Consider the following 21506-nt stretch of genomic DNA (forward strand, 5'->3'; position numbering starts at 1 on the left):
CATCTGGCTCGGAACATAGTTAATCTCAGCGGCGGGGGTTGAGTCCTCCGGTGGACGCAACTCGCCCCTGCGGCTAACAGAAGGTCGCCAGAGGAGGGTTTCTGCGTCCGTTCCACCCAGGCACTTCCGGCTCACGCGCCGTACGGAAGCGTGCTCAGCGCTGGGCTTGTGCTCCGTACGGAAGTGGGCTTTGGCGCACCGGAAGCCGACTCAACAGGGCTATGGCGGGTTTGACTGTGAGAGACCCAGCGGTGGATCGTTCTCTACGTTCTGTGTTCGGTGAGAGGAATTCGTTGGAGCCAAGCTTCGGGGAGGGACTCCCCTCTGCACCTCCTATCTCATGAATCGCTACCGGAGCCGCTGACGGTTGGGACATGCAGTTCTCCCTGCCTATCCTGTAGGGCGTCCAACCTGGTGGACTCGTGAGCAAAGAGATGTTCCCATTCTGCCGAGGTCTCGTAGGCTTTCCGCAATATCACTGGGGAAGTTAGACTAGCGTTCAGCTTCTGTGCGTTTCTCCTTTCATGAGCTTTAATTATTCTCTAGAGGAGTGGGCGCATGGCAACAGCTCCTCACTGTCCCGTACTACTTCTCATCCTCTGCCCCAGAATACAGACTATATGCTGAGGGTATAGATCCTAGTGTCCACTTCCTGTTCTCTCCTAAGGACTTTCATCCTTTGCTTTTTATCCGTAACATTTTAGTTCATCAATAGTAGTAGCGGCCACCTGGTGTCCTGAGATGGCTTGTAAGTGAATGAATGAATGAACTGTTAAGACCTCCTCAGAGGAATTTTAAAAAGGGTCGAAACGATTCTGAATTATCTTTTTGGCTGAAATAAGTTGTTTTTAAAAATACATGTGATTAGAGTACCATTTGAAAGGGACATGACAAAGTAGTTCAGAATAATTTTTAAACATTCTTCACTACATTCATGGTCATTCTCCCTTAAATGTTGTATGTGTGGAAATACATATGAACCTGTTTTAAAAATTATATTAAATAACATTGACATTTTTTGTTGTCACTGATGAGACTTGCAGATCTTTAGGTAAATACCAGTGCCGAAGTATTTATTTTCACCAAAGTTAAGGAAAATCTAACACTTGTCAGATCAGTCTGAGAATTAACATTTAAGAGTACCTACACATTTTGTATTTAGTTTCAGTGGTACATTTCCTTTGTTAAGAGGTCTAGAGAAATACAGTGGAATTGGGATTGGAGAACACTATTTTGAGCCTTATATTTGATGATATAAGTAGATACTCTGTCATTTACTTTCTCACTAAAGAACTATGTTATAAACTCGGAATTTTAATGTTACCTATTTTCTTCCTTAGTGGGGAACATTCCTTATGAAGCTACTGAAGAACAGTTGAAGGACATCTTTTCTGAGGTTGGACCTGTTGTTAGTTTCAGGTGAGATCCCCTTTTACTTCATGGTGGGAGCTTCTTAAAAATTACCACAGATTTGGCTCTTAGTAATAATGGCAGGTTTTCTTTACTGGTTACTTTTCACATACACTTTATTCTTGTAACAGCTTTATTGAGATATAATTTATATACTATACAATTGACATTTATTCTTACCTAAAATATGTTTTTTTCATTAAAAATGTTTTTTAGGCAGGGCGTAGTGGCTCTTGCCTGTAATCCCAGCACTTTGGGAGGCCGAGGCAGGCGGATCACCTGGGGTCAGGAGTTCGAGACCAGCCTGACCAATATGGTGAAACCCCGTCTCTACTAAAAATACAAAAATTAGCTGCCGTGGTGTCACATGCCTGTGTCCTAGCTACTCAGGAGGCTGAGACAGGAGAACTGCTTCAACCCGAGAGGCGGAGATAGCAGTGAGCCAAGATCGTGCCACTGCACTCCAGCCTGGGCAACAGAGCGAGACTCCATCTCAGGAAAAAAAAAAAAGAAAAAGTTTTTAAAAATATTTCTGTAAGGCTGTCAGAGCTGTAAAGTTATTTATGTTACAGTGGGCCCAATTAAAGCATGGCAATATTAGCAGGAACCCTGTATGTGTGTAACATTTGTTCCTGACACTTGGTTCTTGGTTCTGCTCTCCAGATTGGTATATGATAGAGAGACAGGAAAGCCAAAAGGTTATGGCTTCTGTGAATACCAAGACCAAGAGACAGCACTTAGTGCCATGCGGAACCTGAATGGGCGTGAATTCAGTGGGAGAGCACTTCGAGTGGACAATGCTGCCAGTGAAAAGAACAAAGAAGAGCTGAAGAGTGAGTACAATTCCAACTTGGATGCAGTATGAATTAGTAAAGATGTAACAATGAAGATTTTCCATTTCTGCAATGTTTTAGAAAATGCTGAAATGGTTAGCCACACAGCTTGTTTATTACTTGACTGATCTGATGTGCCTGAGTTAGGCAAGTATTATATATATCTTTTTAAAAATTTTTTATAAATTTTTTTCAAGTAATTGTCTGAAATTTCTATACCCTTGCTCTGGATGGAGCAGGGCAAGGCCTCAAACCATTTCAAAACTGTTCTGGCAAGCACTGTAGGAATGCATAGGTTCACTGCAGACCTAAGCATACTGGAGACTTGCTAGTAAGTGTATATCTTTAAGAAACAGGTAAAGTTGACATTAGAAATGCTTCAGTTGCTCCAGCCTGGGCAACAGAGCGAGACTGTCTCCAAAAAAAAAAAAAAAAAAAAAACGAAATTTTTCCATTGTTAGGGAGTTATTTTCAGTTAAAGATGAGTTCAAATTCATCAAGCCATTAGTAGTACTAACTATGGCATTAGTCATTCCTGTCACTGTTTTCAGGAGTTTTTGAAATTAGCATGTTTTTCTCTTTTCACATTTTGTTTCTGAAATGACTTGTCAAAAGAAGTCAGTGTTCCCAGTTCTCTAACTTAGGTTAACATTGCCCTTCCATGTGATCATGATCCCCAGCTTTCCTCTGAGAACAGAAAATACACTCTCACTTTCCTCCACAGAAACAAGAGGCTTTCAAATCATTTATTTCTCAGCTCTGGAAAATCTAAAATTATCAGCTGGTTCTTACAGCAGCCCTGGAAAGTAGATATTTGAAATGATTTAGCTTTTTGTTTTGCCTCCCTAACTTTCTTGTACTTTCTTCTTGATTAGGCCTTGGCACTGGTGCCCCTGTCATTGAGTCACCTTATGGAGAGACCATCAGTCCTGAGGATGCCCCTGAGTCCATTAGCAAAGCAGTTGCCAGCCTTCCACCAGAGCAGATGTTTGAGCTGATGAAACAAATGAAGGTGGGAGGAGGCATTAGGTTATGAATAAAGCAAACCACATCAGGTTTTCAAGGAGTTAATTGAATCAGTTCCCTGAGCTCAAATAGAAATTGTCTATAGACCACCATTTCTTGCACCTTCAATATTCTGTATGTACACAGTATATTTTACATTTTGTACAAAGAGCTTTCTATTTTTGTACACAAACACAGCTATCCAAACAATCCAGCTGGATTTTTGTGGCCCATAGATGTCAGATGTAGATATTAAAATTTGGCTTTTTTCCTAAATGATAGTATCACAGTATTTGAAATGCCTCTTTCTTCTCTTGCCTGCCATGACCAAAGTTTTTTTGTGCCATGCAAAAACTACTGATAAAGAGCCTCTTGAATATTACATTTCTCAGAGGGGAATGACTCTAAATCACTATCAGTTTCTAAGTCATAAGTATTAAACCTGAATCTGCTTATCTTCTCAGCTTTGTGTCCAGAATAGTCCCCAGGAGGCACGGAACATGTTGCTTCAGAACCCTCAACTGGCTTATGCTTTGCTGCAAGCACAGGTAGTGATGAGAATTGTGGATCCGGAAATTGCACTGGTGAGTGCTTCTGGTTCTTTTATGGAAATGGTCGGGTAAACCTTGAGTGGGATAGGAACTACCTGATTGCTTTGTTAAACAGACAGCTTATAGGTTTGTCTTTTCACTTTTTAGAAAATTCTGCATCGCCAGACAAATATCCCAACGCTGATTGCAGGCAACCCTCAGCCAGTCCATGGTGCTGGGCCTGGGTCAGGATCCAATGTGTCAATGAACCAGCAGAATCCTCAGGCCCCTCAGGCCCAGTCTTTGGTAGGGCTTTATCCCTTAACATTTTTTTGTATCTGTCTTAGAATGTCATTTTCTTTTTAGGAGAATATATTGAAAGAAGAATGGTCAGGAACCAGAGATGATAATTTCAATTTCCAGGCATAAAAGCAATTTCCAGGTTGCAGAGCACATGACATCTGAATGAATATAGATTCGATTCCAAGTTTGTAAAACAAAGAGATCCTTCCTGTATGCCCTTTTCTTATAAGCTAACTTTGTGTGTATGTGCATGCCTGGCACTGTGGTTGGCACTTCGTTATTCCATATGCATTATCTCATTTAATCCTCAAAGCAATTGTATGAGGTTGGCACTCTTATTATCTCCATTCTTACCAATGAAAAAAGTAAAGCTTGCTTTCAAAGCATGACACAAAACCCTAAAGCCATAAAAAATTGATACATTTGAAAACTAAAAAATTTCTATATAAAGAAAAAAATAAGTATCAAAGACATGACAAATTGAGAAAAAGTATTTGCCACACATGTGATGGACAACAGACTAATAAAGAGCCCATAATCATGCACAGAAATGTTTATTGCCTTAGAGTGAAAAATTGGAAATGTCCTAAATGTACATCAATGGAAGAATGGAGAAAATGTGTGGTACATTCATCCAGTGAAATACTGTACAACAGTTAAATGAACTACACATATCAACATGAATGACTCTGAAAAACATAATTCCATACAGCAGTTAAGATGAACTAGGATACATAATATCAACACAAATAACTCCAAAACAGTAACATACGGACATGAAACTAAGTGAATGTGGATGCATTCCCGAAATGTAGGATATGTGTTTCTGCATAAATCCCCAAAATATGTGGAGTGAGTTTCAAAATAATATATTGAGTATGTAATGATTCCTATAAAATTTTAAAACATTAGGAAGACGTCTTAGCGGTCATCTAAGGAGAAGAGAGCACAGGATGCAATTGGGGAAGACCATACAGGCCATTGGTTTATTTTATTGTTTATTTCCCAAGCTGCGTGGCTATTTTATTTTCTATATGATTTGTATATCTGTAGTTTTTCATAATACATTTTAAAAGGCCTCCTATAAATTAATAAGAAAATTTCCAATAACCCAGTAGAAAAATGGGAAATGGACATAAATATTTCACAAAAGTAGAAATATAAAGTAAATATATAAAAATGTATTCAACCTCAAAATAAGATAATGTAATAAATTATTAATACATGTAATGTTAAAAGATAAATTAAATAGAAACTACAATAAGCTACCATTTTTCATCTCTCAGATTGGCAGAGGTATAGGGCAGGAGCCAGCAAACATTTTTCTGTAAATGATCAGATAGTAAATATTTTTGGCTTTGCAAGCCACAGGATCTGCCACAGCTACTCTGCCATGGTAGTATGAAATCAGCCATAGGCAATATGTGAACAAGTGTGTGTGGTTGTGTTCCAACAAAAGTTTGTTTATAAAACCAGGCAGTGAGCCCAATTTGACCCATGGGTCATAGTTTGCCAACTCCTGCTCTAAATAAATAAATACGTTTTCAGAGATAGAAAGAGAGGTTAACTAGTCCAAAAATGGACACAATTATAAGTGGCAGATATAGTTCTGAACCTGGTTTTATCTGACCTCATAGCCAGTTTTCTCTTAACTACCTTCCTATACAGCTCTTCCTTTTCTGTTGTAGAGTTTTGTGTTCCTTAAACGTGTATGTAATTCTTTTTATATAACTTGGCTTTTGTTCTTTATTTATTGAGCTGTTTCTTTTTCAAGGGACTACTCAGTGTTTTGGGGAATGCACAGATGAAAAGTGGACATTCTCTTTTTCTCAAAGAGTTTTAATGTAGCATTAAAAAAAAAGAAATTCACATTCCCCCAGAACCAGAATTATATCTAAGGACAGGAGTGAGAAAAGATTGGTTAAATTAAAAAAAATAAAAATAAAAAAGTTTGATTTTAAAAATGTGGACTACTAGCAGTTTTTTTTTTTTTTTTTTTTTTTTTTTTTAAAAGAGTCCCAGTCTCCTTTTATCTTTCTTGGGTTTAGGGCTTTTTTTTTTTTTTTAAACTCTTATTGCCAGGCCCCAGTCATGAAGTTAACAATAGGTGCTATGTGCTGCCTTGCCACACAGATAAGACTTGTCAATCTCTACATTGAGAATATGTTCCATCTTAACCGTGTTCCATATAACCAGGCTCATGATGTGTATTGCAACTTGCTTCTGTGGAGTTTAAAGTGTGTGACAAATCTAATGCTGCATAAGACATGCCATACAAAAAGGATGTTCAGTAGTGTATTTGGGGCTGTTCATTTGAAGAGGACTTTTAAGGTCATAGACTTAGTATTGAATCTCCACAGAGGCATGTACATACTCTGTTTTTTTTTTCTTGTTCAGGGTGGAATGCATGTCAATGGCGCACCTCCTCTGATGCAAGCTTCTATGCAGGGTGGAGTTCCAGCACCAGGGCAAATACCAACTGCTGTCACAGGACCTGGCCCTGGTTCCTTAGCTCCTGGAGGTAAGTTTCATTTAGTCTTCATCATTTCAGTACTCGCTAAAGTTTTATCATAGGCACTGCTGCAGTGCAGCCAAATATGATAATGGGATCCTTAGGTAAAATTAATCCACAGCTAGAAAGTATATAACTTAGGTGGAGGAAATAGTAGATTTCTTATGTTAAATCCTGTATGTCTAATTATAAGAACATGGAAAGGGACAGTAAAGTGAAAGAGCATAGTAAAACTTCCAAGTTAACGAGGGGGAAAATAGAATAACGAGGGGGAAAATGGAATGAGTGAAAACGAAATCAAGCCAGCAAAAATAGAGAAAAGAAAAAAAGGAAGAGACAGTGTAAAATAACTAGTAGTAAATGTAGAGTAAGATGGAAGGAATAAAAACTAATGTAGTTGTTACTGTGCTAAATATGAATGAACTGTTGGGTTCAAAAGCTCATGAAGAAAACAGACAAAAAAACACAAGGTCACATTTGTTATATCATATTAAACTGACGTAAGATTGTATTTTAACAAACATAATCAGACCAAACAACAAAAGGGAAAAAGAGAAACTTAAAAGCTATATACATTTATTGAAAGTGTATAGATAGGCAATTAATAAGAGTATTGCTCATATACCTGTAACTGTCCCTTGTTCAACAATTGTAACTAAGAAGATTGAGTGAAATAATGATTCCCCATATGAAACATCTGTATGAACACATGATGTATTACCAATATTTGAAGTTTTTTTTATGTAACAAACTTGCTTCTTGCTAATTTATCTAATCTAGGGTATGTTGAGTACAACACTAGTCATGGAGAATGATTTAATTCTAAATTGTCCTGTTCTGTAGAGAATCCAGTCTGCAGAGCTAAGTTGATGAGGAATGGAAGAAGAGATTTTTTAAAGAAATTTCTGCAAACTCAGCAATTTTTTGTATCTACTTCAGGATTGTTATGTATCTGCTTTATCCTAATAGAGTTATATTTATATTTAGATTATCTTTCATGAGAGGAGATCCATGAGTAAGTGATACTGTTTTCCTGTATTATAGAAGAGCTTCCTGCCAAGAGTGGTAACCAATGAGATGAATTTTTCTTATTGAACTCACTATTCTGTCACTGAAACATAAAGTACAAATTGTAAATATACTAACAAACCCCATCTTCTATCTCATTGCATTGTTGAATATCTTCCTTTGTAGGTTTCTGCTTGTGGAGCAGAATGAGGAAATTTGTAAACTCAGCCCCTGTTCTAATTTTTCTTTTCTGCTGTTCTAATTGGTGTGTTTTCTTGTCTGCCCTTTGTCTTCTAGGAGGAATGCAGGCTCAGGTTGGAATGCCAGGAAGTGGACCAGTGTCCATGGAACGGGGGCAAGGTAAATAAATGTTTATGTCTGACTAATGTGAATTGGTCTTGGAAGTGTTCCACATCCACAGTATCTAATATGGCAGCCACTAACCACCCATGGCTATTTCAATATTAAGTTAATTAAAATTAAGTAAAATTTAAAACTCAGTTCCTTAGTCACAATAGCCACATTCCAAGTGCTCAGTGACCGTAGGTGACTAGTGAATACCACACAGGACATTGCAGATATAGACCATTTCTGTCATCATAAAAAGATCTATTGGACAGTGCTGGTCTAGACTTTCCACTTGGTGATTCAGAGCCCAGCTCTACAAGAATTGATAATGAAGCAAGTGGATCCTTTGTTTCCTGATTCCTAGTCTAATTATTCCACTGACATGTTTTCTCTCCCTGTATGGGTATCTGTTGACTGAGTAAGGAATTTTAATAATGAGCATGTAAATATGTGGCTGGGTATGTAGAAGACTAGATTTAAACCCCAGAGAAAACTGGAAGGGGATCATAGGTCTGTAAAGCCTACTTAATGAACATCTGTTGTGCCGTGGCTGTACTGTCGTATGTAACAGTAGCTGCCGTTCCAAAATCTCCACATTATTTATTCATGTTACTGGAGATTGAAGGACAAGAAAGTGCAGTGGTTAAGTTGGAAACAATGTTAGGAGGAGAGATGGTAAGAAAAGAGAAGGAACTGAGTGCATACTATATGCCAGGTACTTTAATTTTCATAAATAATCTTGTGAGTTAGGTGGCAGCACCTCAGTTTTACAGGCAAAGAGTTGGAAGCTCAGAATAAATTACTTACTCAAGGGGACAAGGTAAGTAAATATTAATGTATGAGTAGTCTGGACTGGATTTGGTGCTCTTATTCTCTTTTTCATCTAGTAAGTGGCAGAGCTAAGATTCAGAAGTCTTTGACTCCAAAATCTATCCTCTTTCTGTTACTCCACACTGCCTGTTAACTTCCACTTACATTCTTCAGTGTCTTTTTCTCTTATTCCTTGGGAATAAGATGATGGGAAAGACTGTTTTGGAGAAGCATAGAGAAGCTTAAGGTTTTTTCTTCTGTAGCATATGGCTTATAAGTGGAACCCATTTAAAAAGCAAAATATTGGCGAGGTGCAGTGGCTCATGCCTGTAATCCCAGCACTTTGGGAGGCTGAGGTGGGTGAATCGCTTGAGCTCAGAGGTTTGAAACCAGCCTAGGCAACATGGCAAAACCCTGTCTCTATAAAAAATACAAAAACTAGATGGGCAGTGGTGGTGTGCACTTGTGGTCTCAGCTACTTGGGAGGCTGAAGTGGAAGGATCACTTGAGCCCAACAGATAGATTGAGGCAGCAGTGAGCCATAATCACACCACTGCACTTCAGCCTGGGCAACAGAGAAATTATATCAACACACACATATATATGAATATATATATACACACACACGTATATATACACACACATACATACATAAACAATATGCAAGTCTGTGGTTTTTACACTGGGGTTGGTTGCTGAAGTGACAGAATTAACTTTTCCTTGTTAGATGTCTGACAGCAGGACAAACTCCCTGGCCAAATATCTCATATTTTCTCTAAGCATCCCATGCTTTTGTGCTATTGTACGCTGCCCTATCCCCACCCCACCACTGTCAATAGATTATATATGTTCCCCAGAGTATTTTTGCAGTAATGAGAAGGTATTAGGGTTTCAGTCATACTTCTACCTGTCATGGGGCCAGCACTCAATCCATCAGGTTTTAGCTGTTTAACGCATACTTGCACAAGACATCTTCTTGTTACAGTTATCTTCACCTTTTTGTCAGAAACTGACAAAGGGAAATGACTCATGTTTTGAGGGTATTTCCAGGATGTCTTCATGAATAGACGAAGTGAGATCAGCTTTCTTTTGTAGTTTCCTTCAGTACCCAGCAGAGGAAGCAAGAGTCTTCTTTTCGTGTGTGCCTAGTTTGTGTTACTTTTCCTGAAATCCATGCTGATTTTGTACATTTGTAATGCTGACAGGAGATGGAGATGTTTGAAAAGATACTTCTTGCTTCCCTGCCATGTTTGTTTAGTGTTGGTGCCCATGTCATCTCATTAGTCTTTGTTTGCTGTTGTCATGATGTTTATTATCAAAGACTTGCTGTGGCAGAGTATTTCTTGTGGAGTGATACTCTCTTTCATCACGTAAAGTTCATTCACTGCATTTCCCCATCTGATACGTTTTTGACAGCAGAAATTTTTGTGCTTTAAAACGTGACAAAAATAGAATTGCCGTACTTCAGTTATGGCCGCTTCAGAATGAATCTTGCCTTCCAGATTCAGTGCAGTTTCTTTTATGTTTTGCTTCTGAAACTACATTTATGTTCTTTGCGTAACTAGAAGATCCAAAACTATCCTTTTTATATATTTTTTTCTAATGATTTTCTAAGAAGACCTAAGGGAAAAGTAGTAGCAGAGGTGAAAATCGAAAATGTCTGGTTATTCCCGCCTAGATCAAACCAGTGCCCCATGGGATTTCCTTTCAAAAGCTATCTGCTCAAAATGGAACTGTTTCAGAGACCCAAAGGAGCTAGTGTAGTTTAGGGAGATTTGTAGCCTGAAGCAAGCCAATGAACTCTTGGCTTTTTAACTTATATATGTAAATCTCAATCTCCGTGTGTGTGTTTCTGCATGTGTACGCAAGCTATTTTAAGTGTCTGCTCTTTCTCCTTTTGAACTTACTGCTTACCTAGGAACCCTACAGCACTCGCCCGTGGGACCCGCCGGGCCTGCATCAATTGAGCGAGTTCAAGGTACCCATTGTATCTGTGGGTTTCCTTTTGCTTGTGGTGTTCAGGGTGGGACGTTGAGAGGAAAAGAGCTGCTTGGCAGTCATCCTCGCGTTCAGAACCCAAAAGGGTAGTGTTTTTGGGTTTTTGTTTTTTAATTTTTTCCTGTTGAGGCCACAAGCCTAAGATTGACCTCTTCACACAGGGCAGAGAACATGGATGATATGGGCATCTGTCCGAGGCTGTACTCCCTCCCTACTGGTGTCAGGAGGCTTGGATGGAATAGCAGTCTGTAAGGAGACAGCGGGTTCTTGCAGAGCCATGGCAGTGTTCACATATGCCAAGACTCTACCTCTCTTTTGTGACTCTGGTCCTTGAACTAAGATTGATTAGAAGGAAAACCAGGAGCATAAGTTTCTTCAGGTTGCAGTGCTAGTCCTTGGCAGGTTGCTCCCCAGTTTGCTCTTTATATAATTCCATCCATACCTCTGACATGGCACAGATTCTGCCTACACCCTGCTTCTGTTCTTGAGCTGCAAGAGGATTCTGCTGTGGTGAGGTTTCACCCACTCTAAGGTGTCTAAATTATGTTGTCAGTGGTATATAGAGTCATTTCTTGTTTGCTTATGTGTCTTTCACAGCAGTAACTCCCCGTTTGTTTCCCTGTCAGTGCCAATGCAAGACCCCAGAGCAGCTATGCAGCGGGGATCCTTGCCTGCCAACGTCCCAACCCCTCGAGGCTTGTTAGGAGATGCTCCGAATGATCCACGGGGAGGCACTTTACTTTCTGTAACTGGAGAGGTAGAGCCTAGGTAAGCACTAACATAGAAGGAAACAGTTGAAGAAATCAGAATTGTCCCTTCTTTCCTGAGAACAAAAATCTTTCTGTACCAGTTGTACCTGTTTGCCTACTTCAAAAGATAGATAAATATTCATGGCCACTGTCCAAGGATAAGCACTTCTCCTAAGGCAGAACTATGTAGTTGAGTATGTCATTTTGAGCTACTGTATTTTCAGAAATTAGAAATTTTAGTATACATACTTGAACAGGGAAATTTATAGTAGTGGAAATATTAATACTAGCAATAATAGGCCGGGCGCAGTGGCTCACGCCTGTAATCCCACTACTTTGGGAGGCCAAGACGGGTGGATCACTTGAGGTCAGGAGTTTGAGACCTGCCTGACCAACATGGCAAAATCCCATCTCTCCTAAAAATAGAAAAATTAGCCGGGCATGGTGGTAGGTGCCTATAATTCCAGCTACTCAGGAGGCTGAGGCAGGAGAATCACTTGAACCCAGGAGGTGGAGGTTGCAGTGAGCCAAGATCATGCCACTGCACTCCAGCCTGGGCAACAAGGGTGAAACTCCATTTCAAAAGTAAATAAGTAAATAAAATAATAATAGCAATAATAATAATTGACATTAATGGGGATCATGCCTCTGACTCTGCTCTGAGTACTTTACTTAGATCATCTTATTAAATCCACAAGACCCTGTGAGATGGATACCATTATTAGTCCCATTTTACACGTGAAACTGATGTGTGGAAAAGTTAAGTAAATGTGTCCAATATCACACAGCTAATAAGTGATAGAGCCTAGATTTGAACCCATACAGTCTGAATCCAGAGCTCATGTTCTTATACATTGTACTGCAAACTAATACATATAATGAATATTCTTGATTCCTCCCTAATTATGAACCAAATACGAAATTCTAGAATACATGGATGTATATCTCTGTAGCTTTTCTTCCATCTATTTGGTGTTATTTTCTTGTTAGTATTCATAGACTGTTTACATCAGCTGTTTGTTGGATGTTTACTTACTGATCTTCTGCTTGGTATTTTGTTGTTGTTTTGTTCTATTTTAAAATATAATGTTTTTCTCCATCTCCAGAGGTTACTTGGGACCACCTCATCAAGGTCCACCCATGCACCATGTCCCTGGCCATGAGAGCCGAGGACCACCCCCACATGAGCTGAGGGGTGGGCCATTACCCGAACCCAGACCTCTAATGGCAGAACCAAGAGGACCCATGCTAGATCAGAGGGGTCCACCGTTGGATGGCAGAGGTAAGGGGAGACCACATTGCAAATGTGATAATGAACTCAGCTGTCTTTGGCTCTAATCTGGGATAAAGAATGCCGGAAACAGTAGGTTTGCAAGCATCTTTAAGGTTTATCCACAAATCTGAGAAACTGGGGAGGAGACATTAGTCTCATATGTTAATAGCTGAGGAGCAAATGTGACTATAAGAGATTTCTATCTTTCTTGGATTGTTCATCATTCTTGCAGTACATGCAAGTGGCTACATAGTGGTTTTCTTACAATTTTCTTTATAGGTGGAAGGGATCCCCGAGGAATAGATGCACGAGGGATGGAGGCCCGAGCCATGGAGGCAAGAGGGTTAGATGCCAGAGGACTGGAGGCCCGTGCAATGGAGGCCCGTGCAATGGAAGCTCGTGCGATGGAGGCCCGAGCGATGGAGGCCCGTGCGATGGAAGTCCGAGGGATGGAGGCCAGAGGCATGGATACCAGGGGCCCAGTGCCTGGCCCTAGAGGACCTATACCTAGTGGAATGCAGGGTCCCAGTCCAATTAACATGGGGGCAGTTGTCCCCCAGGGATCCAGACAGGTATGTGTAACACTGACTTCTGGCATCCAATGAAATCTTGATCTATTCAGGAATTGATTATTGAGCCTAATTATTACTGCCTTCTGACTTGGTTTGTTTCTTCGCTTGTTAGAAAGGGAAGACTCAGATCTCCCTGTAGCTTCTCTATCCCTTAGGGTGGTGATTCTCTGGCTATCAGGATTGTAGTTCAAAAAAAACAACTTTATCCCACAGTAAGTAGCTATTCATTCAGAGCAGAGTCCCTGAAAATTTAGGGGTTAGAAAGTAGTCTTCATTGGGGTACAAACCAACATCATGTACATGGTTTTTTCCAAAATATACTTGCCCAGATCTCATCCCAGGTATAACTCAGAATCTCTTATTAGTAGGATCTGAGCATGGATAGTTTGAAAAACCTCCCCCAAATGATTCTAATGTGAACCCTGACTGGGAACCACGGGGTTAGAGTATATGAAGAGCTGTTAGTGGCCATTTAGATAATCTTGGGTTTACAGAGACCTGTGTTAATTTATTGTCATCAATTAACAATGAACAGTGAATTGAAAGTGAACAGTGAATGAACAGTGAACAGTGGAATGTGAAAGCCAATTTATTAATAATCACCTTAAAAGGTGTGGAACCGAAGGCTTGTCTCCTCTCTTTTATTTGGGTCTCTCTGCCTGTGTGTACATGCCGGTCTGTGATTGTCATCACCTCCCTCTTCGTCTCCACTTGGTTGTGGAGAGGTGGTATGTGTGTTTCTTCCCTGAGTTTTTATATGTTGGCACCTTCATTTCTCTCTAACCGCTCTACCTTCCTTTTTTCCCCTTCCTCTGTGTAATTCTCTCTTCTATTTGTTTATGTGTCTTCCTCCCCATGTCTGTGTGTATGAGAGAGAGAAAGATAATGGCAGAGCTGGAATGGAATACATCAGTCGTCTAATTCCCTCAGTCTATAGGTTTGGAAATTAAGGCCCAAGAATTCAGGTGACTTGACCAAATTCACATGACTAGAAACTGGCAGAGTAAGGAACAGAAGCCACTACTTTTTCCACTTTACTACTCTGTCCTGTTATCTGCGCATTTGTGTGTGTGTGTGTATGTGTGGATATGTGTCTACCCCCTCCTCTTTAATATGAAATACAAATAGGGGTTTTTTTTTGCTTTGTGTAGAATAAAACTGTTCTCTATTGTGTTTGAAGTGTTCGTGGGCCTTGATTTTTATTGTACTCTGTATGGTCAGTAACCTAGTAACAGAAATGGGTTTTATGCATTCATTCTGCCATTCAGCAAGTATTTATTGAGCACCTACTATGTACCAAACATAGATCTAGGTATGGGGGATACTGCAGTGTGAACAGAACAAAGCCCCTTCCCCCATGGGCTTACATCCTAGTTGGGAAGACAGATAACAAACAAATAACTATATAATGCACTTACGTAATTTTACTGGTAGTTCTATGGTGCAAGACATTGCAAGTAAGGATTGGAAGAACATTTCTGGATAATATTTTGCTCCTTTCTCTCTGCTGGTGCTTGAACTTATTACCCTAATACTAGGTTTATATCATTTTTGTTAGTAGATTCTATAAAGCCAATTAGATCTGAGGCAAGAGAAAATACAAATTTTATCTTCAAACTTTTTAAAAATTTTTAATTAATATATTAACTTATAAATATATACATTCGTTCATCTATAAAAGATATATATATTAACTTCAAGCCAGGCGTGGTGGCACGCACCTATAGTGCCAGCACTCTGGAGGCTGGGGCAGGAAGACCATTTGAGCCCAGGAACTTGAGGCTGTGGTGCATTCTGATCGCACTTGTGACTAGCCACTGCACTCCAGCCTGGGCAGCATATTAGACTCCCATCTTTAAAAAAAAAAAAAAGCCAGGGTAGAATCCTTTAGTCCTAGCTACTCTGGAGGCTGAGGCAGGAGGATCAATAGAGCACAGGAGTTGGAGGCCAGCCTACATAACATAGTGAGACCACATCTTAAACTAAAAGGAACCTTGCTTCCTCACCTACGCCTGTCTCCCCTGTGGCCCCCTAGGTCCTGTAGATAATGACTTTTATTAGATTTTTCATGTTACTTTCTGGAAAATATGAATATATGTTCTTATTTTTCCCCTTTCACTGTTCTGTGCCTTTTTTTTTTTTTTTAACTTAACAACATGTCCTGAATTCATACTTTTAAATTAGATTTTAAAATTAACTCTAGTCCACGTAGTTAGAAACTTGTGAGCAAAAGGCTTATTATTACTAGGGTGATTATATAATTTATCAGCTAAAGGAGAACATGAATGAAAGTGCTGTTACTTTACTTGGAGGCAAAAACATAAACTGGGACTATCTTAGGGAAACCAAGATGTGTATGGTCACTCTTGCTAGTACTTATCTGCCTAGAGCAAGCACACCTAGAAACTTAAAAGGGCCGTTATCGAGTGGTTAGATCACAATTACAGTACCTCAAATTAAAGCTTCAAAAAGATTATACTCAGTTGCGAATTGTGCTGCTATAAACTCATGTAACCAAACACCACATGTTCCCCAATAATCTATGGAAATACAAAATTTAAAAAAAAGATTATACTCATAGGTGTTTCAGACCCATAATAGCTCATTAATGTTCAGACTGGTCTCTGGAAACTTGTCTCTGGATTCAGTATTGATGATGAACAGAACAGTGATAGTATTCTAGCAGTCTGTACAAATCTCTACTAATGTTTCATCTGTCCATTGTCTTTGGGAAATGAGTTAATGCATGTAAGTGAATGTTCCAGATAATAGAACTATTCTACCAAGTTTTTTAACTTTTTAATAAAAAATTATAAGAGGTATTTGATATTTCCTTTCTTGAACAGGATACAAAAAATAGTTTAATCAGTTTTGACTACTCAAGGTCGTCATTAAATAGATTCATTATTGTCTATACCGTAATATAAAACATAGTTATCTCCCGTTTGGTTTCTGGTCTCCTTCACTGTCAGGCTGTCACCTGGCTCTTCATATTGCTGAAGTGGTATCTGCTCCTAACAGTTGTTTATCCGTATTTCTTTTATGTTTTGCTGCTTCTAATCTGCTGGGTAAGCAGGTAACAAGTTTGTTAACAATATATGTTTATTAAGAGAGTACCTAAGCCCTGGGTGAATGCCTGAGTGTGAACATAATGCTTGTATAGGGACATTCTTACAGTTACATTTGGTACTCAAGAGGTCTTTTCCTTGGGTTCTGCTAGTCTTGCAAAGTGTTGAACTTATTGAAGATCTTAAATACCAGTAAGTATGATATCACTGTACTTTGTTCGTTCACTCAAGTCAGTCATATTTTTTGGTCTACATTTAGCAGAAAGCATCTGCCATATGTTCTCTATGGAAAGCTATAAACAGCAAATGTTGGGCTAATAGCAGTCTTTTGCCTGGAGGCCTTCCCATTGCCTTTCTAACTCTCTGACATTATGAACATCTCTGCCTCACTTGTGGGATAGGGCCCTTTGGGACAAACTACCTGTGTCTGATTGAACTAGGGTAGGGGGTGGCCCTGTGAATTTAACTTCCCCAGTGGACCAGAATACATTTTCTCTAGACTCTGTTGGCTTTCATTTGTGTTTCCAGTAAGCGCTAGTTTCCAGGGTGCTCTCAGTTTTCCCTTTGCTTATTTGGCTGAGTTTTGATTAATTCAGTGGTATCCAGTTGTGCTGTGTGATATTTGTTGATGGTGCTGGAGCTGTTGTAAGCAAGTATGTCAAACTTATTAGTTGATCTCTGGTTAAACGCTGCCTTCTGCTATTGCTAACAGTAGAAAATGATCTTCAGAGTCATTGGTTTGCTGTTTTTACTCATATCTGTGTAGAGATTGTAATTTTTCACATTATTACTAAATTCAGGTTAGCTATACATTAAAAATCCCAAAAATCTCTTTTTCTCTTTGTGCACATAGGTCCCAGTCATGCAGGGAACAGGCATGCAAGGAGCGAGTATACAGGGTGGAAGCCAGCCTGGCGGCTTTAGTCCTGGGCAGAATCAAGTCACTCCACAGGATCATGAGAAGGTAAGCAACACTGTCTGACTGCCTCCTTATGCACAATTCTAGCCTTTTTGATTCCTCTTTTCACAGTTACCATGTGGCGATCCTGGGTCTTCAAAGTCCCTTTGGAGGTGATGTTTATTCTAACTTAGAACTCTTTTATGATCTTGTTACCTGAAAATTTGTGAGTCTGGTCCTGAAGTTGCTAATGGATGTGAAGTTCTTAAGTGGATGTAAATGGCAGCTTATTTTATAGTTCAGACTCATCTGCCAATAGCAGGTTTTTCTTGTTCAGGCCAGATTGACCTGAAAATCCATACCCTTTTTCCTTCCCTTTCTACTTTATCCCTAAAAACGGTAGTAGATTCCCCATGATTATATCTTTCTGTTTTTATATTTGACCATTGTGGGGAGCTTATGTCTGAGGGAAAGGCTAAAATTTGTGAAAAAGAGAGACTTTCAAAACAGGATTAAAACCTGAAGGATTTCCAGGGCTCACAGATATCATCTTAGTCTCCAGGAACTTTGAGTTCTTGAAGTTGTCTGTTTTAAATAGTCTAATCTTAGGTATTTTAATTTATACTTGTTCTTTTCATTGTAGCTTTTCTCACCAGTTTTGTTTTTTTTGTTTTTTGTTTTTTGTTTTTTTTTTTTGGAGGGGGCTGTTGGTTTCTTTCTGTGTGAAATGTTCTTCCTTTTTCCATTTTGCTTCATAGCCCACTACAGTAACTTTTTGGACAGAAGCTGGTGGTGGGTTTTTTGTTTTGTTTTGTATTTTTTAGCTGCCATCATTAAAACTGACTACCTTTTTTTTCCCTCTGCACAGGCTGCTTTGATTATGCAGGTTCTACAACTGACTGCCGACCAGATTGCCATGTTGCCTCCTGAGCAAAGGCAGAGTATCCTGATTTTAAAAGAACAAATACAGAAATCCACTGGAGCACCTTGATAGGTGAGCAAACTTAATCCCATCTGAGTAGGAGTAGCTCCTTGTCTATTCTCGGTATATACTTTTAACCTTAACCAACAAGATTGTTCTCTCAGCAGCCCTCAATCCACTTAGCTAGACTCTTCTTTACCCTTCAGTAGGTTAGCTCCTGTAGGAATAGAGTAAGGCTATACAATATTTGTTCAGTTGTTGAATTGCTTATAATCTTTCCTAATGACAAAGGTAATGTATGATCAGTTTAACAAAAGTAATCATATATAGAAATGTAGAAAGTGAAAGGTAAAAAGCCCTGTTTCCTCTATCTTGTTCCCCAGACAAAACCTCTAAATACAGTTTGGTGTGTATCCTTCTATAATCAGTTGTATTATTTTATTCCAAACTGTCCTGTCAAAATGGAAAAAATAACAGAGCATTTCAATAAAATGTGTAAATATTTTGTTTCCTGTATTTATTTTACAGTGAATATTTTTATGTTGAACTATTATAGCACATAATTTAAGGTAGTAAATGTCCATCATCACCATCAGTTTCTATATATTTTGAAGATTGCTGTACCCTGCTACCTTTATTTTTCTTGCTCATCATTTAGGCAGAAAGAATCCAGGGGCCAAGCACAGTGGCTTAGCCCTGTAATCTCAGCTTTGGCGGGCTGAGGTGGAAGGATTACTTGAGACCAGGAGTTCAAGACCAGCTTAAGCAACATAGTGAGGCTCCATCTTTACAAACATTTTTTTAAAAAATTACCCAGGCATGGTGAGATGCGCCTATAGTTCCAGCTACTTGTGAGGCTGACGTGGGATGATTGCTTGAGTCCAGGAGGTCAAGGCTGCAGTGAGCCATGATTATGCCACTGCACTCTAGCGTGGGTCACAGAGTGAGACCCTGCCTCAAAAAAAAAAAAAAAGGATCCAGGTAACCTACTTCATAAATAATCATGTGACAACTTGATTACACATACATGGATCAGTGTTTCCTTTTTAAAAAAAAAAATTGCCCCAGCATTTTGTATTTTATAAACAATTCTTTTTTCTAAAAACAGTTTAAAATTAACATTGCCCCACTATCAGGTAGGACAGCACAATTTAAATTTCTACTTTTCACCCTATCCATATTATAATTCCTATCCTTATGTTATATAATAGTGAACTCATTTAACTATTAGTAATTACCACTCTTACAAAATATATCATTTTAATCCATATTTGTGATGTCTTTAAATGTTTAAACTGCAACTATGCATCATATATATATTTAGACTTTAAATGAATTAATGAGAAGCTATCATAGATGGAGGGCTCTGTAGACTTTTGGTACCTTAACGTTTTATTCCACAAACCCCACATATTCTTTTTTTTTAAGTAAAAGTATAGACTACCTATTACATTCAGAGGAATAGATACAAATTATTTCTCTTTTACTAGTTTACTTATGCCAGAGAAGGCATTCCCTACAATGTGAGAAAATTACTGCTTACTGTTTCTGGATAGTAGAAGTAGAAATGTTTCTGAAATTTCTTTCATTATATTTTTGCTTATAAGATGTTTAAGGCCTTGCATATTAACCACAGGGCAAAGTTTTTGTCTAATTTTTTTACCTTTTATTTTTAAGTAATCATAGACTCAAGGAAAGTTGGAAAAATAGTACAAGGAGTCTCATGTACCCTTCACCCAGTGTAGTATAAAACCAAGAAATTGACATTGGCACATTACTGTTAACTTGACTGCAAACTCAGTTTTCACCATTTTAAAAAACCTGTCATAATTTGTGTGTATGTATGTGTGGTTCTATGCAATTTTTTTGTGGGCAGGATTTTATTGTGTGTCTACTGTTGTTTGTGCATACCATGGCTGAAGTGTTGGCTTTTCCTTTTCCTTCATCCTATACCTAGCTAGTTGTGATCCATCTCTGCCATCACGGACAGGCTTCTATACTATTATCATTAGAGATGAATGGTTCTCAAACAGGGGCAATTTTGCCCCCTAGGGGACATTAGGCAATGTCTCGAGACATTTTTGGTCATCACAACTTTAGGGAAGTATGGCATGCTATTGGAATTGAGTGGGTAGAGGCCAGAGATGCTGCTAAACATCCCATAATGCACAGGATGGCCCCCCCTTACCCACTTCCCAATAGCAACTAGTGATCAGCCCAAAATGTCAATAGTGCTGAGGTTGAGAAACCCTGCTGCAAGGGATGATTGCTTTGAGGAGGCAGGAGGTCGGAGACAGACACCTTGCAAATCTGTCCTGGTGATTTGATTGTATGCCTGTCCTCCCTCCCCTAGCCTTTTATTTTTTTCCTGAAGTTTTTCCTGAAGAGAGCTTTGTCTTCACTCCTAATGGCTTTCTCCTAACTTCTTCTTACAGGTTTTCAAAAATACCTGGCAAGAAATCTGGAAATTCTATAATTTTGTTGAAATATTGAAAAAAGATGACCTGCATCCTAACCCTTGAATGACTCAAATCAGTGCCAGGTGGAGGACTCCCATCACCTTCTCTCAGAACAAAATCACTTCATTTTATTGTCTTAGTTTGTATATTTTCTGTGACTTCAAATAAACTTTGAACATAATTTTAGTACACTGCAAATTGATATACATGACCTTTTTGCTTTTAAAAAGCTTAACACTAAGGGTGAAACCTTAGATGTGTTTTCTACCCTTACTGCAGTATTGTACTTTAACATATTGCCATAGTTTTGTTTTTATTTTAAGTTAACCATTTATTCTTCTTGATGATATTTGAGCATTTCTCAGAAGCAATGTTTTCTGGAACTTGGTTTTTGTTTAGTTTGCTTCCAGTAAGAATTATTATAAGGCTTTGCCCTCTGAAAACATTCTAGGACTTCTGAGTCTTCTGGGAGAAAATAGCACGTGCTTAGAGCTATAAAATGGTCAGAAGGCTAACAGAGCAAAGAGCCTAGCACAGCCATGTGTTTAGTTTAGAAAAATCCAAATATCAAAATGCATTTGTTTCAATAGCAGGTCTGAACATGTATAATTCAGAGTTAAGACAAAAATTGTTTTAGCACTGGTTTGAGTCTGTCAGCAACACAAGAGACTGCTGACATTTACTTGTGTGTTCTTAAACTTATCAGTCTAGGCAGTCAACTTTGAAAGTTTAAAAAGCCACTGATTTTTCACATGTTTGAGATGAAATAAAAACAGAAATCAAATGAACAAAATACATTTCATCCTAT

At 38.8% G+C, this 21506-nt stretch overlaps 1 protein-coding gene and 1 non-coding gene across 3 annotated transcripts; one reads left to right on the forward strand and one right to left on the reverse strand.

The window, feature by feature from the left end:
- The first annotated feature begins 169 nt into the window (after positions 1 to 169).
- On the forward strand, positions 170 to 21486 carry CSTF2 (cleavage stimulation factor subunit 2). Of its 2 annotated transcripts, none has more exons than XM_010380181.2 (14): positions 170 to 279; positions 1341 to 1419; positions 2074 to 2243; positions 3119 to 3255; positions 3713 to 3832; positions 3947 to 4084; positions 6479 to 6602; positions 7899 to 7961; positions 11384 to 11525; positions 12613 to 12788; positions 13059 to 13351; positions 17273 to 17383; positions 18186 to 18311; positions 20675 to 21486. In XM_010380181.2, the coding sequence occupies exons 1-13, from the start codon at positions 222 to 224 to the stop codon at positions 18306 to 18308; spliced, it is 1734 nt and encodes a 577-aa protein (XP_010378483.1). In that variant the 5' UTR covers positions 170 to 221; the 3' UTR covers positions 18309 to 18311; positions 20675 to 21486. The 2 variants fall into 2 exon arrangements, with proteins under 2 accessions (XP_010378483.1, XP_030790105.1); XM_030934245.1 differs by lacking the exon at positions 170 to 279 and adding an exon at positions 294 to 453 and having other exon boundaries at positions 20675 to 20896.
- On the reverse strand, positions 2442 to 2574 carry LOC115898894. The gene has a single exon (XR_004058548.1). It is a non-coding gene; the product is annotated as a small nucleolar RNA SNORA9 (small nucleolar RNA).
- Positions 21487 to 21506: the final 20 nt, after the last annotated feature.

This window comes from Rhinopithecus roxellana, chromosome 7, assembly GCF_007565055.1.
Source record: "Rhinopithecus roxellana isolate Shanxi Qingling chromosome 7, ASM756505v1, whole genome shotgun sequence".
NCBI classification, from domain to species: domain Eukaryota; kingdom Metazoa; phylum Chordata; class Mammalia; order Primates; family Cercopithecidae; genus Rhinopithecus; species Rhinopithecus roxellana.

Coding starts and splice junctions, on each gene's coding strand:
- CSTF2 (XM_010380181.2), top strand. CDS start 222: ATGGCGGGTTTGACTGTGAGAGACCCAGCGGTGGATCGTTCTCTACGT. Junction 4,085..6,478: donor CCCCTCAGGCCCAGTCTTTG/GTAGGGCTTTAT, acceptor TTTCTTGTTCAG/GGTGGAATGCATGTCAATGG. Junction 6,603..7,898: donor TGGTTCCTTAGCTCCTGGAG/GTAAGTTTCATT, acceptor TTTGTCTTCTAG/GAGGAATGCAGGCTCAGGTT.